We start from the raw sequence: 21,916 nt of genomic DNA, 5'->3' as shown, positions 1-21,916 counted from the left end.
TGTCTAGTTTCTTTTGTAAGCAAAACTGTTTTCTAGTTATAATGAATCTACTTCATATTTTAATATTATATCTCATGTTTTTACACAATGACAGCAAAGTGAAAGCCTATGAGCTTAACGCCCTTGGCATGGGGATGAGTACTTCAAAAACAGAGTTTTAGATTAGTAGCAGAGCACTTGCTTTTCCTATAGAAAGTCCTAAATTCAATCTTGGAAATCTCTAGAGGGCTGCTTGTTACTGTTTACAATATCAAGTAGATGGATCAATGCCGTGGCTTAGAATAAGGAAGTATTCAGTTATTTTTACCTGCTCCTGGGGAAGAGGGTTCAAAGCCACTGGAGGCATCACTGCATGCATTAGAAGCTTGTTCAGAAAGCTTCTTCTTTGCACTACCATCCGCAGACTTGTGGGACTTCTTTTTGTTCTTCACCAGGATTTTGTACATCAGGTCTGCTGGGCTTGGAAGTGGAATTCCACGTTCAAGCTGATCAGAAAGATGTATGGATAGTTAGGGAATCTCTTAAAGAAGCATTTACTGATATGATTTTTAACAGCAAAATTATTTAAACAAAGCCCGTTCTCATATACTATGGCAGCTATTTAAGACAGAGAATTATTCTTCTCTTTTAATGGTTGCCCTAGCATGCTTCCGTAGACAGGTCCTAATACCAATAAATGTTTGCTGTCTGCTGCATTTTCATTCTGTTGCAACATACTACAGTACACATTTTATGTATGTGTAGGTTACTAGATGCCTTCCACACCATTACCAGTGATACTTTTCCATCTTTTTAAGGAGTGTAATTCTGAGAGCAAGTATCTGAACCTCTCAAGGTCAGCATTCACTGAATTTTTGTGTGGGGTACTCCCATTATCACTCTTGTTTAATGAAGTAAGTTTAAAAATGTAATATTAATATACTAAATTTATGCTGAGCTATATAGATTTGTCTATAAAATATGAGTCACATAGTCAATTCCACAGAAAAAAGGTTTATCTTCTCTTAATTCCTTTTCTTGGGGTCTTTAAAGCACAACTTACAAGCACCTGGTTCTGTTTTCGCCCACCTCCATGCCATTTATTTACTGAGACAAGAGACAGTTTAACCTGTTGTTCTGTCCTTGGTTGCCTTATATTTATAATGAATGTTTTTCTAATGTCCTGTCTTCAGGTGGTCCCCTGTACCATAAGTGAAAGGAAACCCCCGCTAATGCAAGGCATTATCTTGCTAATGTAGGATAATGCACGTACATCTATACGGAACAGGATAATTAAATTACATAGTGGAATCTCCTGCCATCACACATTAGGTGATTTTAAAAGGGGACTAGACAGATGCATAGAAGATCAAGAACTCACTAGTCCTACTGGCTGTTACCTCCAGATCACAGGCAGCATGCCATGGGTATCAGCAGCTATGGAGCAACCATGGAAGAAGGCTATTCCCTTCCTATCAATAAATGTGACCTTCTTGAAGGAATATGGTTGACCACTGTGTCAAAACAGAATGCTAGGTTGGATGACCATCAGCCTGATATAGCAGGGCCATTCTTAATATTATCAGCTGTCTCACAATAACTGTACTAAGAATATTGGAGCAGCAAGAAAAAGATTGGATTCTCTCCCCTTAAGTGACCATATGGCACAAGATCCCTTGTATGTGTGAGATACCACTAACAACTCACTTGTCACTGTGACAAGATGATGGTTAGCAAAGGGAGACCTGGAGGAACTCTCATCACCAGAATGTACGAGGCATGTATATTTTTTGTTCCATTAGTATGCTAATGAATACTACTTGCTGATATTATGCCTTTCCTCCACCTGGGACACAAAACTACACAACCGACAAAAAATCTAAATTACATTTAATCATTCTTGCCAGAACAGCTTACAAAAGAGATTATATTCTTTGTTAAGCTTTCACATGTAGACTCGGGATGCATTGGACAAGGTTAAGAGACTGCTCAGAAATGAATTCAAATCCTCAAAAAAGCATCTAAATATACCTCCTCACAGCTTCAAGACAATTCTTGTTCCTGCTCAAACCAAATAAATAATCTTTTTGGGAATGAACACTACTCACAACAAAGTAAAGCAACTGAAAAAAAAAAAGATTCCATTTATGAATCCCTGTTACATTTTCTCCTGTGAAAGCATATAGTATACAAAAGGGAATGTGTTTCAAATATATTTCAAGTATTATCATATATGCCCTTCAACTCCCAACCCCCCAAATTAAAAATAAATAAATAAAACAAACCAGCCTTAAGACATTCCCCATAAACAAAGAAGTTCATTAAGTTGGAGGATATGAAGGAAGCACAGAAAACCTAAAATTATACATCAAATATTGTTTTTATTTACCAGTCAACAAAGCTAAATAAATAAATAAGAACTTACTGGGTATTTTTCTAGCGGCTCCATCAGCAAAGCATCTCCAAATATTAGCCTGCAATATTCTGCCATTTTTGCCTGCTGTTTAGGGCTGAAAGGGGAAGAAAGTGTGAAATTAAATAAGGCTTTTTTATAATGCTAGAAGCACTAGTAATGGAAAATATAATATCCTTTAACTAGATGAAGAGGTGTAATTTTCTGAGCCTATCATCCTAAATTGTTCTCAGTGATCTTAAGTCATTATGCTATTAATCTGACTTCAGCAACAGCTCTCTGACCACATTTTTACATCAAACAGCACAATAAAGGTTCTCATTTGTAGTTTGTCATTAATAGTGGTAAACAGAAAAAATGAATCTGCCTCATATACATACAAGAATCAGTGTGCTTCAGAGAATATGGGAAATGATCTTGACATCTACAGTACCTAATGTTAAAAATATTTATATTTACTTCCAATAGAAGAGAATATACGTAGCTCAGGGTTGAACCGTGGAGTCCTTGGTGCTTTCTGAACTTGGTTGTTTGCTTGCAGATGTTTCATTACCCAACTCGGTAACATCATCAGTGCGAGAGAGTGCGGTGTTTGCTCCCTGTATGCTCTCTAACTCCGAACTCACTCGCATTGATGATGTTACTGAGTTGGGTAATAAAACATCTGCAAGCAAACAACCAGGCTCAGAGAACACCAAAGACTCCACAGTATTTATTTACTATTCTTTTGCTGTATATTTAGTATGTATGCTTTGCAATTCTTGCCTTAGGATTCACAGCTCTCTGCATTTTATGGGAGGATGGGAAGCAAGCTCAGAATAAAAAACTTTATGAATTTCTCTACAACAATACTGAAACTTGCTGTTTGTCTTGACTCAGTTGTGGCATTCTGAGTCCAAGCATTGTTTTTGATAATTTTGGCACACAGAACAGTAATAAACACACACACAGACACAGAGACATTTCAATAGATATATGCATATATGGCTGCTAAGAGCCAACTCTAACCTGAAGGCACTTAATCAATATGCATTTTAATGACAAGCATTTGTAGGGCAATACTGTGTGTCTTGGGAATTGCGTACTGAAGGTAGTATAAATGAAATGAAATGAAATGAAATGAAATGAAATGAAAATAACAGTTGACTGCTGAGAGATTGTAATATGCAGCTTTTTATTCATTTGCAGATCAAATCATATGTTTCCCCCCTCATGCCCACAGAATGTTTTCCTTCTATTTAAGATTTATTTTACTTTAAAATTATTTGATGTGGGTGAGGCCAGCAAAAAACACTTATAGTGAAGAGCTGGCACAGAGTAAACAATCATTAAGATGCCACAGAATGCCTCTGGATTCAATAGGTGTTAAGACATTCTGAGCAAGCAAAGATGGTTGATGGTTTGAAGTCAGCGTGACATACTGATGTGCTCCTGGTTGTCTTCCTGAACAGACAGGCTCCTGAAAAAGGGGAGTAGGGGTTGGGGTGGGAATAAGGGACTGGGCATGTGGACTGAGATAAACAGATTTGGTGAGGGTGATTGTGAATGAGAGAAAGGCCTGCTGCCAGGTTCTGAGGAGCATATTAGTGCTATATCTCTGCCCCACAATAATGTGCTCTTCCAAGGCATGGCTATCTATGTATGATACATTATGAAGAGAAGCCAGAGCAGGTGATTGGTAACTGCACTGCACCACTTCCTCAGATAAGCTCACTAACTTAAAAAGGCAGGAGACCCATTCTGTGCCATCCAAAAAAAACCCTCAGGAGGAAGTGACTATGCAGTTTCCAGGTTCTGGAGTATACCCAACTAAATTAAACAGGTTAGATTCTGTTATTTCTAGGAATCACTGGAAGCTTTTTATACCTTTATTATAGATACCCCCAAAAAGTCTGAAAAGCATAATGACTTAAGTTTAACTGTGGAATACGCAAGTTCTCTGCTTCACAAGTAAATGCCTCAGAGTACAGGAAATGTTCATGCAAAAGAGTTGTGCTACATTTTAGCATGTTTGTTTTTACCTTTAGCAAAAATCTACAATGATCAAATAGTAAATCTATTGCAATCTGCTGGAAGATGGCATTCTGTCCAACCACCAACACTGGGAGACCAGATTCTTCCTCCCCCCTCTGGCAAATTGGATGAACCCCACAAAACATATTAATTAATTTATTTATTATTGTGATTTATATGCTGCTCAGTTCCAAAATAATTCCAAGCATCTTAGTACAGAAGTAAAATAGAAAGAATTAAATGAAAAAAATACCCATGCTATAAACCACAATAACAACTGACATGCTGGGAAACAGAGCTAGTGGCAATAATCCCCTACTGCAGGGAGGGACTCACCAAAGACTTTCAAGAACAGTTGGTGCTCGGGGCATGTGGAGTAGTGCAAAGGGGAGAAAGCAAAGGAAACTTCTGCTTCATGAGCAAAAATCATCAACAGAGGATACTGGACATAAAATATTATTTATACGAAAATTGAAACTACTTACGAATCCACATGATTCTCAAAAGAGAGGAGTATAGGGAAAGGAGATGTCTTAAATGCACACTCAGCAATAGCTTCTATGACTTCCTAGAAAGAAAGAAACAAAGAAAACACATTTTCCCCTGAGAAAAGAAATTATTTAACTCACGAACATAAAGCAGTTTTGACAGTCCTCTGAAACACACTCGAGATTTTATAATTCTTAAAAGAACAAGGCAGTTCTGGTATCATTAAGTTTGTTTCAGTGTGACTGGCCTCCTAATCTTTAAGTCCAGTAAAATGCTGCTGGCATGTGGGAGAATAAACAGTAGTTTGTATTTAGAAATGTGTGTTCACAGGGCTCGCAATAAGTATTCCTAAAGCTTTGCTTTTATGGATCCTTTTGTGTAATAAAAAGTTACGTATTGCCAGATAACCTTTCTTGCATTTGAAAGGAAGACTTCCTTTCAGTAAAATTAAATTGCCACTATTTAGACTTATTTCTGAGTTTGATAAATCCTTGAGGATCTGACAAAAGAAAAGTAATACATGTTAAACAGCAGTATGTTTAATTTTGGCTTAGCATGCTGTGTAAACCCAGACACTATCAGTTTGTGGTAGCATTATATGTGAATATACTAAGTGACATATTTGTTGGCATTTCCTTGATTGTTTTTTTGCAAGGAGCAAGCCATTAAGTTACTATGGTAACAAATCACTCTGGCAGAGTCAGAAGGTCAAACTTAAGTATCCTTAGTTTTGGGTGTGAAAAGGCATGACCATATCAGGTAAAGCTCCTGATTTGCCTGGAGGGCAGCTTGCCTGGGCTTGTTACTAGTTTCAGTTTCCTGAAACCATCATCTTGTCACAGTGACAAGTTTCAGTTATTTATTTAATTTCTATAGCTGCCCATCTCAGAGAGTGACTCTGGGCAGCTTACAACAATAAAACCATAAAACAATTAAAACAATTATAATTAAAACAGTTAAAATATAAAATAAATACAAAATAAATATACATGGCTGCCAAGTCAGCAATGCATAGATATTAATAGAGCCAAGAGATGGGACCATCCATATGCTCGAGGCCCCAGGCCCCAGCACAAAGCCAGGTCTTTACGGCCTTACAAAAGGCCAACAGGGTCGGGGACATCCTAATTTCTGGAGGGAGGATGTTCCAGAGGGCAAGCGCTACGGAGGAGAAGGCATGCCTTCTAGTTCCTGCCAGCTGACACTCCCTGGCTGATGGGACCCGCAGCATACCCAACCTACTAGATCGAATTGGACGGGCAGAAACAACGGAGAAGGTGGTCCCTTAGGTAACCCGGCCCCAAGCCATGAAGGGCTTTAAAGGTGACAACCAGCACCCTGAATTGCACCCGGAAGCACACTGGCAACCAATGAAGCTCACATAGCAGTGGTGTTACATGTGCCAAGGAGCCAACACTATCTACTATCTGTGCAGCTACATTCTGCACCAGTTGAAGCTTCCGAATACTCTTCAAGGGCAGTTCCATGTAGAGCGCATTACAGTAGTCCAGACGGGAGGTCACGAGGGCATGAGTGACTGTGAGCAAAGCCTCTTGGTCTAGGAATGGGCACAGCTGGCACAAAACCCAAAGGTGTGCAAAGGCCCTCCTAGCCACGGCTGCCACCTGCTCTTCGAGCAGGAGCCGTGAGTCTACGAGGACCTCCAGATTGCGCACCGGGTCTATCTGGGGCAGTGCAACCCCATCCAAGCCCAGAGGTGGAAAAACCTTAGCACCGGGAGGCCCACAAACCCAAAGCCACTCAGTCTTGCTTGGGTTGAGTCAAAGCCCATTGCACCCCATCCAGGCCCTCACAGCCTCCAGGCACTGGGTCAGGACAAAATACATTTTTGGGCTTTCTGTAAATATATTTATTTTTATAGAAATGCCTGGTGTGTGATTTTTCTGATCTCTTGGGCCAAACGCTTTCCAGCACTCTGCCACAATATTCAACATACTGGGATAAAACAAAATCTGGTGTAGCCTAAGGTGGGAACCCCCAGCAACTGATCCAAATGAAAGTCAAGAAACTTTTAGGGTACTCCTATCCTTGACTAGGATTTGTTTATCCCACCCTGAAGCCATTCTTCCCATCCATACCAGTTAGCAAACAGGCTTGAAAAACCTATAGGTTGGGATGGGCCTTGTTGGTTACTCTGACATATCCACACACAGTTACTTTACCTAATGTGCTGCCTGATTATAAGATAGAGACTTGGAAAAAAGTATGTGAAGGTTCCTCAATGACTAAGGAGAACCCCCTGCCCCACCCCCTGGAATTACTTGCTGAGGGAGCAAATAGTATCAGTGTGAGATAAGCCAGTGGATGTGGCTGAAACTGAGGTTGCTTCTGTACAAGCTGATTTAGGTTAAGTGTTGCCTTCTCTCCTTACAAATTTACTTGCCTGTGCTGTTTTTCTGCTTTGTGGAGCCCAAGTAAAAGAAAATATAACCAAGACACTGAAAATTTCTTTCTGATTCAAGAAACTCTCAATTGTGCTCTCAAAAAATTTCATCTAAGAGGCAAGTGCTTAAAACTATTCATATAAAAAACTGCTTTCTCCTTCCCAAGGGGTATCTTAAACTTTGATTCAGGATGGCGGACAGACTGTGCAGCTTGATATAAAGTTATTGGACTATTGACTTATTCATATAAGCACTGAAGAACCTGTAAACATTTTCTTATAAAGTGGTAATTGTGATGGAAAACTATACGGCTCAGCAAAGATAAAGATTTACACGTTCTCCACATTTACCTTGCAAGATGCTTTTAAAATTAGTTACAAACTGCCTTGGCTAAAAGGCAACATAGAAATCTAAGTATTAATAATAAAAATATAATTCAGCATAATTATACATGATAGAAAAACAATGCACAACCATTTATTTCTAGAACTTTGCTCTATTAAATATACTCAGATAATTATCTGCTGACTGCCTAAGAGGAGAGTTGATCTTAAGGGGAAAGGTAAATATTTTGAACACGTATATTCAATATTTATAATAAATATAATATTTGTACAGCCACAAAATAAATCTTTGTTATGTGGAGCCCTGGCCAAAGAAAGACAGGCCAGCTTCACCTCTATTGTCTTTCCCCCAGAATGCAGACACTGAAACAAAACAAAACAAAACAAAACAAAACAAAACAAAACAAAACAAAACAAAACAAAACAAAACAAAACAAAACAAAACAAAACAAAACAAAACAAAACAAAACAAAACAAAACAAAACGTCTGGCTCTGACTTCTCATCTGGTGTATTTGCCAGAAAAGCTTTTAATTGGTAGCTGCTGCTAATTCTTTTTAACCAATTTAGTAATTTTACGAAATGCACTAAAGTTCAAACTAGGATGTTTTAATTGTAATTTTGTCTTTCATCTACAGTATATAACATTACTGTTAGTGTCTGAACGCTACGTGCAGCGGAAAGACCGTGTTTGACTATAATAAAGAAAATCAATAAAATGTAAATTTGCAGCAGATGCTTCTGACATAACTGACCATTGGATAAGGAGGGGCAAATGAATCAACAAGATATTTATAACTCTAGAGATATTCCTTGCTTAATGAGGGTAATTGGGACCAGAATTTCCATTGCTAAGTGATGCGGTTGTAAAGCATCACATCACATGACTGCATCACTTAGCAATGGCAATCCTGGCAGTCCCCACTGTTGTCATTAAGTGAAAATCCTGGGTCATTAAGCAAGATTAGGCTTGTACTATTGTGAGGCTTCCTCAGATGTGCCTTCCTTGAGGAAAGTAAAAGCTAAACTATGCAAAATTCTTTTTTTTTTTTTTTTTTACTGAAAAATGTCTTTCTAAATGAGCTAATCTAGGTAAAAGACAAATCTGTTTTACAAGGAAATTTTCAGGGGGTTACATGTCTCTTCTCAGATTATACACAGTTATGAAACCAAGAAAGAATCAAGAGAGTCAAATCACATCACTTAAGCTTTGCATTCGTTTTGTGCCTCTGCACATGTCAAATCTATTTGTCAGAAAAATGATAGTCAAAGCAAGCTATTACATGGGTTACCAAGAAGTGTGCTGATTAATGGCCCTGCCCTCAGACACTGGTATCTCAAAATTGTTTCACATGGCTACTAACAGATTATTTCTCTTTCAGCTTGCTCCTTCTAAATCAGGAAACGTCAAGTTGAATGGCAAAGTGGCAGCATTATTTTGAAAGAGATATTCATGCAAGCGGCATTAAAGGTACAAAAAGCATAAGTCAAAATATCCTGACATTCTTCACTGTTTCCAGTGAAAGAAGTAAAAAAAAAAAAATCAGAGACGAACCGAATCTCCAAATCTTGTGTGGGATGTGCATGACTCTGACACAAGCATTGCAGAGGCATCCTGAGATTAAAATATGTTTAAAAATTGCCAATTACTAAAATAGAACACCCGCCTCTCTCTTGATTACTCTAGACCAGTGTTTCTCAACCCCAGCAACTTTAAGATGTGTGGACTTCAACTCCCAGAATTCCCCAGCCAGCAAGTTGGCTGGGGAATTCTGGGAGTTGAAGTCTATACATGTTAAAGTTGCTGGGGTTGAGAAACACTGCTCTATACAGTGCTGCCAACAAAGAAGCCTTCATACAAATAGCATCCAAGGGATGCTTGGTTTCTAGATGCTACTTCTTTGACTTTTGTTTGACTTCTGTGCATGCACGGCAGGCAAAAGAGAAATTTCTGTTGAAGAAAAGCAGCTGGGTAAAGCAAAGTATCTGCCCAATACTTCAATGGGGTGGTGGGGGCACTGCTGTGAAGGAACACACCTCTTCGTGTTGCCCTCCTGTTTCACTCGAGAGCTCAAAGGTGAGGTGGCTCCACACACTGGGGCAGCAGCACACATGGCAGAAAATGTTCTCCCCATCAAATTTTACTGGTCTATTATCTGCACATCCCACAACACTTCAATAAGTTAGCAAGGAACAACAAACAAAATCAACCGCTATTAATTTAACAATAATCTAAGCAACACAATGACTACCAGCTGATTCACGACTGAATCTATCCGTAACGGAGAACAAAGGGGAGCCTACAACCATTTCAATGGGAAAACCAAAAAAAGATGGTAACTTTAAGAAAGAGTGTTCTGAATCTGGGCATGCTGTAATTGAGATCTCTTCCTATTCACCACTCACTTGATCTTAGAAAAAGGGAGTACAGGTTTCTGTTAATGTATAGCATATTTATACACAGTTGTTTTGGCAGTCATAAATGCAAATCCATTAATGGAGGACAATAATAATAAACAACATAGGCAATTAATGAGACAGTAATATAAAAGTTAGGAGCAAAACTTTGCTTCTTCAGATGCTGAAATTGGATACAGTAGTCAATGTGGCACTTAGGGTATGATTTAGGACTGAATTATTTAAACAGGAGTAATGTCAAATATATTCTCCTGGCTGAGGCTGCATTCTATTCAAGGGTGTAGTCTGTGTATCCAAAAGTTTTCTGTTATGTGTGCAGTTGCTGACTGGCTCAGAGGGTGTATCTATTATAATGGCTGACAAATTACTTCCTTCAGATTACTAGCAACAAGTTGTTCTAATTTTCTGTCAGGAATGCAGATTTGTTGTTCTGAAAATGTGTGCAAAAGTCAATTTTTTAATCTACCCACTCACATAAGATTCATATCCAATAATACACCGCAGAGCTTGCAAGCAATATTCTTTTATGTAATAAGGACTGTCCTTCCTGCTGCTTTTAAAGGTGATTTTCTCCCTAAGAAAAATAGATAGGTTTGTGTGATCCAGGACTATAATAGTTAGCTTGAGTATAGTTCATATGAGTCATCTGCATAGCTTAGATATATAGGCTGATGCTGCATTGCCTCAGCCTTGCAAATAGTATCTAATGTAACTCATGTTTATCTAATGTTATACTTTATAACTCTGGAGGTAGTCCTTGCTTAATGACGGTAATTGGGACCAGCATTTCCATTGCTAAGTGACGTGGTTGTAAAGCGTCACATCACATGACTGCATCACTTAGCAATGGCAATCCTGGCAGTCCCCATTGCTGTCATTTAGTGAAAATCCTGGGTCATTAAGCAAGAATCTCATGTGACTGCAACTTGCAACTTCCCACTGGCTTCCCACAGGCAAAGTCAACAGGGAAGCTGGCTGGAAGCTGCAAGTCCCAGGCAGCTCACAAGCAGGCTGAAGAGCGGGCGAGTACTACAGAGTGAGGTGTGGGGGGCTGTGGCAAGTGCATGCGGGCTAAGGAGGGGTTGCTGTGGCGCCTCACGAGTGCATGTGGACTGAGCAGTGGGTGCTATGGTGCTGCACGAGTGCATGCAGGCTGGGGAAGGGCTGCCATGGCGCCACGTGACTGTGTGCGGGCTGTGAAGAGGGTGCTGCAGGAGAAAAAGTGGCAGGAACGACTTGCAACCTTCTCTGCAGGCCTCGCCATTGACTTTGCTTGTGGGAAGCCAGCAGGGAAGATGGCAAATGGCAATCACTTGACTGCAGGAGAGTTTTCTTATGCATATCAAACAAGTCATGCAGCCACTCCAGAAACAAACTACATCCACATTTTAACATATCTCCAAACCAACCCCCCCAAAAAACATGTTATAGCTTAGTGCAAAGTGGGAAGGGAAACCCAAGGCTCTATTAGTGAAACTGAGCCCTAATCAATTTCTCCTTCTGGCCACATTGGAAGAAGAAAAGGGAGAGAGGAATGCACCAGTCCTAGAGTCTATGGTTTCATGTTATGAACAATTAACTTACTGAACTCATTACTGGCATCCATATTCTTCCTTGCAATGTTTATATTTATGCTTTCAACTTAGCACCCTATGTTAACTTTCTGCTACTTTTTCTGATATTTCACTATCCCCAAGGAAGAGTAATATTAAAATGTATTGGGCATATTTTATTTTGTCAGGGGTTTTAAAAGACTAGCAGATTTATCTTTATTACGATTACTTACTCACTTCCATTAAAGAAAAACATTATGTCTTCTTATGAAATGTCAATAGAAGGAGGGCTGAAAATAACTAAAAATCTGGAGATATAAGAAATAACGTTTAAATGCAAAGTTTAGAAGACAAAGCGGTACACAATGAATAATTGAAAAGTTATAAGCATTTATAAGCAGGAAAATAGTATCTATAAAAAAGAAGCATATTGGATTGTGAAATTCTATCACATTTATTAGAATAGTGATAGGCTCTAGTTTTATATTTATATAGTTTTATGTTCAGGATCAAAAAGTTTGTCTACATATTTTTCAATAGTAAATCTATCATTCAAGGTAAAATATATATTATTTGATCAAATTACAGTGTGCGATTTATTACATGGGCTGGAAGGCTCCTAGCTCTATTCAGCAGAAATAATAACAAAGAACACCATTATTATCCCAGGTCTACAATAGGATGGCACAAGGATGACATGAAATCATTAGTTATTGGCAAATAGCAGAAAACAATGGATAGAGGGGCACATTTTTATAGAAGGTTACAAATAGTTCTGAAGAATAAGGGATGAAGAATTACAGATAGCCATTAGTAAAGGGGTTAAAAGAGATTTCAAAACATATCCTGAATTCCGAGGCATTGTGTGAAGAGAATGTACATTCAGAATATATTTTCTGTCATCAATCAAAATTCCACAAACCATTATTATGTAAAATCTGCACACTAAATCATCTAATGAACTACACAAATGATTGTGGGGGGGAGGGAGAAAGAATGGATCTGAAAAAGCAGTTTTGGCTTTTGGGTAGATACAGTATTAAAGACACACACACACACACTTTCACAAGCTGTATACAGACACACACACACACACACACCATTTTCAGGAAAGAAGATTAACTGAAATTACAACAAGGGAAGTCTGACAAGCAGTGATAGTATAACTTATGGGATAATTAGCCATATGCTTTCCTGTAACTGCCTCTATCACATTGCTTTAACGTTATAAAAAACTATACAAAAGATTAAAATGATATTTTCTTCTATATTGTGTTCTTAAGGAATATCTAGCTTCAGCTAACACCAGTGAGTCATGATAGCAGGATAAATTCTGCAAAGAGTGCCATAAGGAAAAAAGTAGTATTTTATCTAAAGTACTCCAAGAATCTGGAACCTGTCCATTAAATTATTAAGTTAGCTGTTTTGCTAGTGATATGAAATCAAACTTGTTTTACTGTATTTCCAACATCAGGATACATACTTTATTTTCCTCATACCTCCCAAATAAATGTGCCTTTTAAAATGCACAGAAAGATGACATGGATAAGAATGACCTCAGGACACCTCTGCAGATCAGGGCAAACTGACAGCAAATTAAGGCATCTGTGATGCTCATTACTCACTCCTTTAAATAGCCACGCTGCTATCCCTGTCTGGGGAAAAGTGCCCTGCTAGATAAAATCTTACAGGGCCCAGGGAGATCAGGATGTTTCAACAAACACCACACAATAATCTGTTCTTTAAAACTAGCCTATATTGAACGAGCCCACCTTTGGCTATATATTCTTGCATTATCAGTTCCGTGAGAATTGTGTATCTGCTATCAAATTGAAGCACTCTTTTCATGGCCTGAAAATGCTGCTGGTACTGACGCCAAACAAGTTTTCTGAATGGTTTATTTTTCAGCTGAATGTTTCAGCTGAAATAGCTACCTCTGCTTGTATCACTGCTAGTTACTTAATTGGCAGCATTCTATCCTCAAACTCTTGTTTATCATTCTATCCCATGTAAATCCATGCAGCAGTTCTGGGGCAGCGATTAACTCTTTCACTCTGGCTCTACCCCTCTCCAAGAAGATCTGGGGATCCTATAGAATAAAACAGGGAGAATCTATGAGATTCACATCTAGCGTACTTTATGCCATACGGTAATGTTCTATCTACATGCATTTTATGTCATCTGTTAAGTGTGTGAAAGGGAAAATTTGTGGTGTTTTACAGCATGATAAAAATCGTGCATTTAGTTATAAAAGCAGCCAATTCACCCAACATGTGGACTAATTCATAGTTATTTGCAGGAATGGAGACATAAGCTATTCTACATGTATGCAGACAATTGAGTGTGATATAAAAATGTCTTGTTTGGCAATGGCAGGTTTAAACTCCTTGAGTTAGATGCCTGCTGGCTTCACAGATGCATTCATGTGTCTTCTGGGCAGAAATACAGGAGGAGTTTTCCACTGCTGTCTTCAGGGATTGCTTGACTTCTTATTGTAGCCTATGTGTCCCTGGAGATTTCAAAATTTACCATCACAGCACTGCCAGCTGGTCTGCATAAGTTCCCTTCACTATTCTGAAAAGGGAACATTTGTCCACATGAGTACAAGGCTTAGATTAAGTGGACTTACTCAAAGACCAGTCAGTCAGTAACCTTATAAACATAATCATTCCTTAATATTAAGTATAATGGAGCAAAATACTAAGAAGATAATATAGTATATATTTATTTTATAGACGCCTTTGTGCTCCTGTCATTTTCCTCAACTTTATACACAACCACATTGTTATAACAGTTAAATAATGCACATTGTCCTATGGCTGTGCAGCACTTAGAAATAATATAGCAACAATGCTTGAGAGTGCATGGGAGTGTGAATACAGCAACTATCTGTACATTCTGAAAGCAGCCCATATGTCCTGGAATCACACAGCTGCTTAAGAAATGGCCAGATAATTTAAATTCCCAATTTTTCTATATTCTTCTGTTGAACTGAATTTCCAACATATGCATTCTTTTTTTCTGGAGATATTCTGTATTCTGTATTCACACGTATGCATCCTGTATGTATAACTATACAGGTAGTCCTTGCTTAATGACCATTCATTTAGTGACAGTTGGGGCTTACAATGGCACTGAAAAAGAACTGACTTACGACTGGTCCTTGTACTTACGACTGTTGTAGTGTCTCTGCTGTCACGTGATCACAATTTGGGTGCTTGGCAACTGGTTTGCATTTGCAGCTGTCGCAGTGTCCTGCAGTCATGTGATTGCCATTTTCAACCTTCCCAGCTGGCTTTTGGCAAGCAAAATCAATAGGGAACCATGTGATCTGCTTAACAACCACATGATTCGCTTAACGGCCACCACAAAAAGGTCATAAAATTGGGTCAGATTCGCTTGATGACCACATCACTTAGCGACCGAAATTCAGGTCCCAATTGTGATCATTAAGTGAGGACTAGTACATGTTTATAAATAATCTATTTTGTAACTATGTTTTTACACTGTAACACCACAGATACTCTCAAATGTACCTTAAAGGATATTTCTGTTGTCATGGTGAAACCATGTGTAATGACCGGCTCCTCTTCAGCAGTTCGGCCTTTCCAGCAGTCCAGCTCAACACAGCGGCAGCCAGACAACAGCACTTGACGATACATCTCTACCGAAGAGTTACCAGCCAGCTGTCCAGCTGCAAACAGAGAGCAAGTACCTGAATCAAGGCAATCCTTTCTGGGCTTATGGACCAAAGGCACATTGTCTACAAAGAATGAAAGTCTGCACCACCCGTTTTTCCCAGTGGCAAAAGACAAAGTGATAAATGCATAAAATTAAATGAACTCTTACGGGGAAGAGAGACAGAAAATGACATAACAGGCAATACGAAATTAAAAGGTACTTAATATTCTAATTGTTTCTGACTGTTTCTACTTTTAAAATTCTTAAGAATACATTGGGTGACTACTTTTGGTGGCATAGTAGAAAACACTACAGAACTACACACTAGATAAACCTTCTTTGTGTTATTTATTATGCATAGCAAATCTAACTTGTGAAAAAATGTGGTCATGCCATTTAAAAATCAGGCAGGATGGCTATAACGGAGAAAACTCTTTTTTCAAACTGTTGTCAAGTGTACTAAAGTATTATAACATAGTTTTAAAAAAGGCTGCAATCCCTTGCATTCCTGGCAGAAGTCAATCAGGTTTTCTCATCTTTCCTCACCCCCTGGAATTTTACATGCAACTGTTTAAGCTGTAACCTTACAATGACCAATTGCACACCCAATGGGCTTTACCTACCCAATGTGAAGCATTTTCAGTGTCATCAAATATTAGTGAGGCAGGGTTTGTGGCTTTCTTATTAAACCAATCCCTGTTTAAGGATAATATGTGACTAAACACTAAATTAAACAACTAATTAAATGAAGTTTAGGTCATTCACGAACCCACAATGATACACTTAAGGAAAGAAGCATCTTATTATTATATGGTAAATCTTAACTGATACACATTTACTTTATACCTTTGGTTTAAATATTGCAAACTCTGGCAAGACAGCAAAAAACACCTGCAAAAACAGCTAAACTTTTAGAATTACAGTGAATACTACTGGCTTTATTTTCAGATACCATCGAAGAAAGTTTTTATGTTGAGTTAGAACATCCTTGAAAACCACCTGTGAATAGTGAAGAATCCTTGAAGTAAAGTTGCTGTCTTCATTTTCTTTCTGATTACTGTTCAGATACCAAGCCTAACACTATGGCAATAGCCTGTTTTTCTTTTTCCTTTTTTACAGAACAAGAATACCGTCCAAGATCTTGCTAAATTATAACAGTATCCCTCATCACTGATAATGCTGGTTGGGAGGGCGGTAGCTGTACTTCACTGACCACTATAGGTCCAAAATATTCTCCATCTCATATAGGTCAATGGGAAGGAAAGGTGGCAGGAAAAAAGGCAGAGGAGCATCTAAGTCTCAGCATTGAACCCCTCCCTCGGATTCAGTAACAGATTCTCTGACATTTGTTCCTTATGAAATGAAACTTGTTCCGTGGTTATCCAAGCAGATAGGACTGAAGCCCTAACACAGGACAGCAGCTTCATTATCCATCCCATTATCATGTAACAGGTGGAGACAATGTGCCTTCGTTTCAGCCCAGAAGGGGCAGACTCTGAAGCTGAATTGGCTAGACACAAGAGGATGCCTGCTAGCTTGGAGCTGAAGTCCAAGGAAATTATTTTCTATGATTAGAAATGGTAGTATGGAAACTGAAAGGTACCTGTGGGAATAGTTTTGTGCCTCTGGTGCCTGCTTAGCTTTGGAGCCCAAAGAAGGTCAGCTGGTTGCTGTCACCTGTTGAGAGCTATTAGGAAGTACCAGAGGACAAACGCAAAGGGGTCTGCCAACCAACAGCACAATGGAGAATTTGTCACATTCACCCATATTGATACATTGAACCACTTCATCATATAGCTTAGCTTTTCACACTTTAAAACATCACATCTGTACATATGAAGTTTGGAAACATGTATGGAAAATGCTTTTACTCCAGCACTGTTAAGAAGGGGGAAAACCAGAATGAAACCTCTAGATAGCAGAAGACAAAACAAAAGGACCAGTGATTAGCAATCCTTCTCAGCTTTTCCAGATACTATAATAAGATATTAGCAACATGTCTTTTTTGCAGTGGGGGAAGGGAGATCCAGTGTTGTAAAAAGCATGCAGAGAGGACAGGTGGTGTCAGACAGCATGGCTTCAGGGTGGAGGAAGTACAACCTTCTTGCAGTCCTCATTTCTACTCTCTGCATGGAAGATGCAGTTCTTCTGTGTGGGAAGCAACCAGGAATTATTACCATTTTTTAAAGAATTTCTATCCCGCCTTTATTATCTTTATAAATAACTCAAGGCGGCGAACATACCTAATACTCCTTCCTCCTATTTTCCCCACAACAGCAACCCTGTGAGGTGAGTTGAGCTGAGAGAGAGGGACTGGCCCAAGGTCACCCAGCCGGCTTTCAGGCCTAAGGCGGGACTAGAACTCTCAGTCTCCTGGTTTCTAGCCTGGTGCCTTAACCACTAGACCAAACTGGCTCTCCATTTGCCTGTTCCTATGTCTTTCCCTGTAACTGTTTTGTGCTTTGAGAGAGAAAGAACTTTTGGAGAGAAAGCTACTCCCCATTATTCTACATGATACTTCCTTCTACATTGAGATAAGATACCCTTTCAATCATCTCCTGTACATCCTGCCTTTAGGGTACAACAAGCTCCAAAGATGGGACGTAGGGGCATCATCTAGCCTAAGTCTAGATGATGCCCCTCTCTCATCTAGAGATCTGACAGGCACAGAGAATCAATTCTGCACGGTGAGCTATGCATCACTTTACATAATGGGGACAGGAGTGCAATGACAGAATATGCCATATAAAACATTTCTCATGCAGAAAAAACTTAAGGGTCAAGAAGTGGATGAGACTACTACTATCATCACCATCACCACCACCACCTCTGTTTCCCTTGTGATAGATTTAATCACCTGAGCATCATCTGAAGTAGCAATATGCATGCACTTTTACATTCAGCTTAGAAATTACCCAGGTTTTACAAGCATTTCCTTTAATTCACAGGTTGTTCAAAATAGAAAAAAGAAAAAGCTTGCCAACTCCCTACTGTTCACCCTGTGTCAACAATTTTGTCAGGTGGGGGAGTAAAACTTTTTAATGTTGCCTAAGAAATCAATAAAGATACAAAGTTTCTGTTGATTTATTAAGCAACATTAAAAAGCTATGTTTAGAGGTACTGTTAAAGATGCTGCCATTCTAAAAAATGACTACTGTGGAGAAAAAACCCATTGCTAAAAACTCTCTTGGTACAATGGCCTTCAAGAGTGGACCAAGTCTTATATTGTTGAAGCAATTACTAGAAATTAAATTTTACACCTCCCATTCATGGACACTCACAGCCAGTACAAACATGATGGCAATAAACTATGTTGCTTTTGCTAATCCCCATTCACATTGCCAAAGCACATCCTACTGATTTCAATGAGATCCAAGCCTAACCTACTATTTGCTAAGACACCTACTGAGTCACATGACCCACGTTTGGGAAAAGCTTCAGCAATGAATAGAACTGAAAAAGTTCTATTCCTGCCCAAAGCATGAATGTCTGTAGTCAAGTCTTACGATAGGATAAATTGCTATTGAGGTGTGACAGAGATTTTAAAAAATGGGGCAGTAGTGAAAAGAGAGAGAGACACAGCCAACTTCTTATATAATGACCTTTTTAACATCTGAAAACTTGAAGATTTCAAAATAAAAGGTAATTGGAATTAAACAGTTAAGGCAAAACTCGGATTTAGATATTCAGCAGCGAGTTAATGTGAACAATACTCTGTGGCTTACATGGTATTTTATATCACTTTTCAGGAACAGCTGGATAGAGGGAAATGAACAAGTTACAAGTATCACGAACCAAAGTTACAATGGTTGTTGTAGTGTCATCTAATGGTTTTTACAGTCCACGACTCACTTTTCAGGAACACAGTGTCCCTAAACTGTAACTCTACAGAGGCCTCAGAACCAACCTCCAGGCTTTTTGGACTGGACCCTTGATCTTATACCTACCACGTAAACTAGGGAGCCAAGCTGACCCTCAGGCTCTTCTAGTGAAGAAGGAGATCCTACAGAGCATTCTCCAACCTATCTATTATAGCTCCAACTATCTTGGAAAAATCAGTATCTACTGAAAAAGAGGGCTGGCTCTTTTACAGCTGTCACAATTTGAGGCTTTCAGCAGTGCTGCCCTGACCTGGCTATCGAATCCAAGATCACTGATTCAATATTTGTAATGCTTATTGGGATCTTGCACTCTGTTTTGCAGCAGTCATAAAATTAACTTTTAACTTTAATTTTTAATTATTAATAAAGAATTTTATTTGATTTCTGCTGCCCTTGTTTTAGCTGTCATCTAGAGGAGATGACTGAATTCCAGTGGATCAATGCACTGGTGTACTTTCATGAATGGAAGTGGTTTTCCCCAACACTTGAGAAGCCAGGTAGTCACAATGGATGAATTTCTCTGTAGTGCTAGGGAACTCCTGCTTGCATAAAGTTGCATCTCACACTGTATTTTAATTGTATATGCCACCCATACCCATTAAAGAAGCAGGTGCATATCGGTTTTCTGAATAAATATCCAATGTCATTAATAACAGGATGACACAACGCCAGTTTTCAAGGCCAATTTCATGTTATACAAAAACCAAGATACGTACACAGAGGTAAAGGGTTACTGGATGTGATATTTGGAGAAGATCATGTTGTTAGCCTATGTTACATGCTGACATTCAGCACGATGCTCTCTTAGTTAGCTTTACTATGGCAATCCAGAAGCAATTGCAGGAAAATATGAAATATAGTTAACAGCTATGAAGCGGTATCTGCTGTATAATGCAATGGCCATATTTTGCTTTTAAAAGTGTGTACGTATGTCTAAATGTGGAAGCTTAGAAGAGTGTGCCTTCTTAGTCACACCGATAAATGATCATTGTTCTTTAGCTTTTGGCACTGCACAATGAGGTGCTATACAGTCAGTCCTTCATTGTGACAAGAGTCATAAACTAAGCTGATAGCTAGGAGAAATCTATTGGAAAGCTGAGTTCCAAGTTAAAGGCTGGAGGCTATGCGGGGGAGGCAGGGACTGAAAAACTACTCCCTCCCCATCTTTTTTGCCATCTAGATGACAGTTCAAGTATAGGATGGAATCTCTTGGAATTACTTTTCTTCTTTCCCCTGATGGATGGTAGCCTTGGATTATAAATGATATATTTCCCTAAAGGCAACGTAACAACTCTATTATCTAAACAAATAATCAGTACTTGTGCTGCCAACCATGTTTTCTTAAAGACTAGTATCAAACAAAAGGTCCAGTGTAAGATACTGGCCCAAAGTATCATAAATTTAAAAAACTGTACATATTAAGTTGACTGATGAGTTAAACTATTACAATACACAACTCTACAAAGAAAGGAAGGTTGAAACTTAATAACAGAAAGTGGAATATATAGATGACCAGATTCATTTTACTTCTGTTGACACCACATTTAAAGTAAAATCAGAGTTTAATCCATCTTCCTCCATCCCTTTCATGCAGTTACTTTAGCAGCTACTTTTAAAAATTATACAAGAGCTTGAAAATTTCTATAATCCCCATTGGCATAATTTCACAAGAAAATGATAGGCAATTGGGATGCTACAAAAAGAAAAAAAGACTAAATCTTTTAGTAGCAATAGCCAGAAAAGATCACATCCAGGAAACACAGTGTTAGTCTGAAAAAAACATTATCATTAGTGCAGTTGTGATCTAACAAGTAAAGTTAGAAAATACATTTGTACTCTTTTATTTATTTATTTATATTTCAAATTTCGCCACCGTTCATCTCTCTCAAAAGAGGGACTCTGGGCGGCTTACAATAAAACTACACCTAAATACAGATTAAAATACAATAAAAACAGTACCTCTTAAATATAAAATATAAAATCCAGGATGGCGATATTAGAAGCTCTTCATTTAGATTCACAAATACATGGGGGCCTCTTTAGGGCGCTAACCACCCCCAGGGTTGATTATTCCCCTTCCTGCCCCAAGCGAGAGGGCAGAGCCAGGTCTTTACCCCTTTCCGGAAGGCCAGGAGAGAGGAAATTTTAGGTAATGGTCTAATATGTGGCTGTATTTCCAAGTCTGCATGTGAAAATTTACTTGGATCAAGGAGCAAAACACCTGTACTGTATTTTATTTATTACCTAAAATTCATAAAAATACCGTATTCTTTCTGGTTGTAGATTTCTTTTAGAACTTATATTGGAATACAGTATGTGGACTCTTTTTAAAAAATATTTTATTCCGAAGACATCTTTTAAATATCCTTAATGGATTCCAGATGGACGTTTCTAGTGAACCTAGTTATTCTGGATTTAATATCCCTGTTACACTATCATACCTCAAAAAGTAGTTTTAGATACTATGGATATGATCTTAAATTTTCAAATTAACAGACAGGATCCCTCTACAGAATGTGTTGTTTGGTAAGGATAGAACCACAAAGGATTTTTTTTTTTAATTTCAAGGTAATTTTCATTGGCATGTATCACAGACACCATGGGTTAGAACCCTGCTCTGGAGTCTGCTAGTTTGTACATGGGTCACTGTGAACCAAACTGAATCTTGAAACAAGAAAAATGTTCCTCAATAATTAAGTTATATAATCACTGTTTAGATGACATCTTTACTATTTAGCAGG

At 38.5% G+C, this 21,916-nt stretch overlaps 1 protein-coding gene across 1 annotated transcript in view; it reads right to left on the bottom strand.

Annotated features, from left to right (window-relative positions):
* PLCB1 (phospholipase C beta 1) overlaps positions 1 to 21,916 on the bottom strand; it is a 496,305-nt gene that overhangs the window by 120,041 nt on the left and 354,348 nt on the right. Inside the window, exons 11-14 of the mRNA XM_063316122.1 lie at positions 15,150 to 15,307; positions 4,891 to 4,973; positions 2,405 to 2,489; positions 308 to 485 (exon numbers count right to left, since the gene is read on the bottom strand). Coding sequence (XP_063172192.1) covers positions 308 to 485; positions 2,405 to 2,489; positions 4,891 to 4,973; positions 15,150 to 15,307 — 504 coding nt within the window. The remainder of the gene's footprint in view (positions 1 to 307; positions 486 to 2,404; positions 2,490 to 4,890; positions 4,974 to 15,149; positions 15,308 to 21,916) is intronic.

This window comes from Candoia aspera, chromosome 1 (assembly GCF_035149785.1).
Source record: "Candoia aspera isolate rCanAsp1 chromosome 1, rCanAsp1.hap2, whole genome shotgun sequence".
In the NCBI taxonomy this organism is placed as follows: Eukaryota; Metazoa; Chordata; class Lepidosauria; order Squamata; family Boidae; genus Candoia; species Candoia aspera.
Note: the sequence above shows the minus strand (reverse complement) of the source record. Positions and strands in the feature narration are given on the sequence as shown.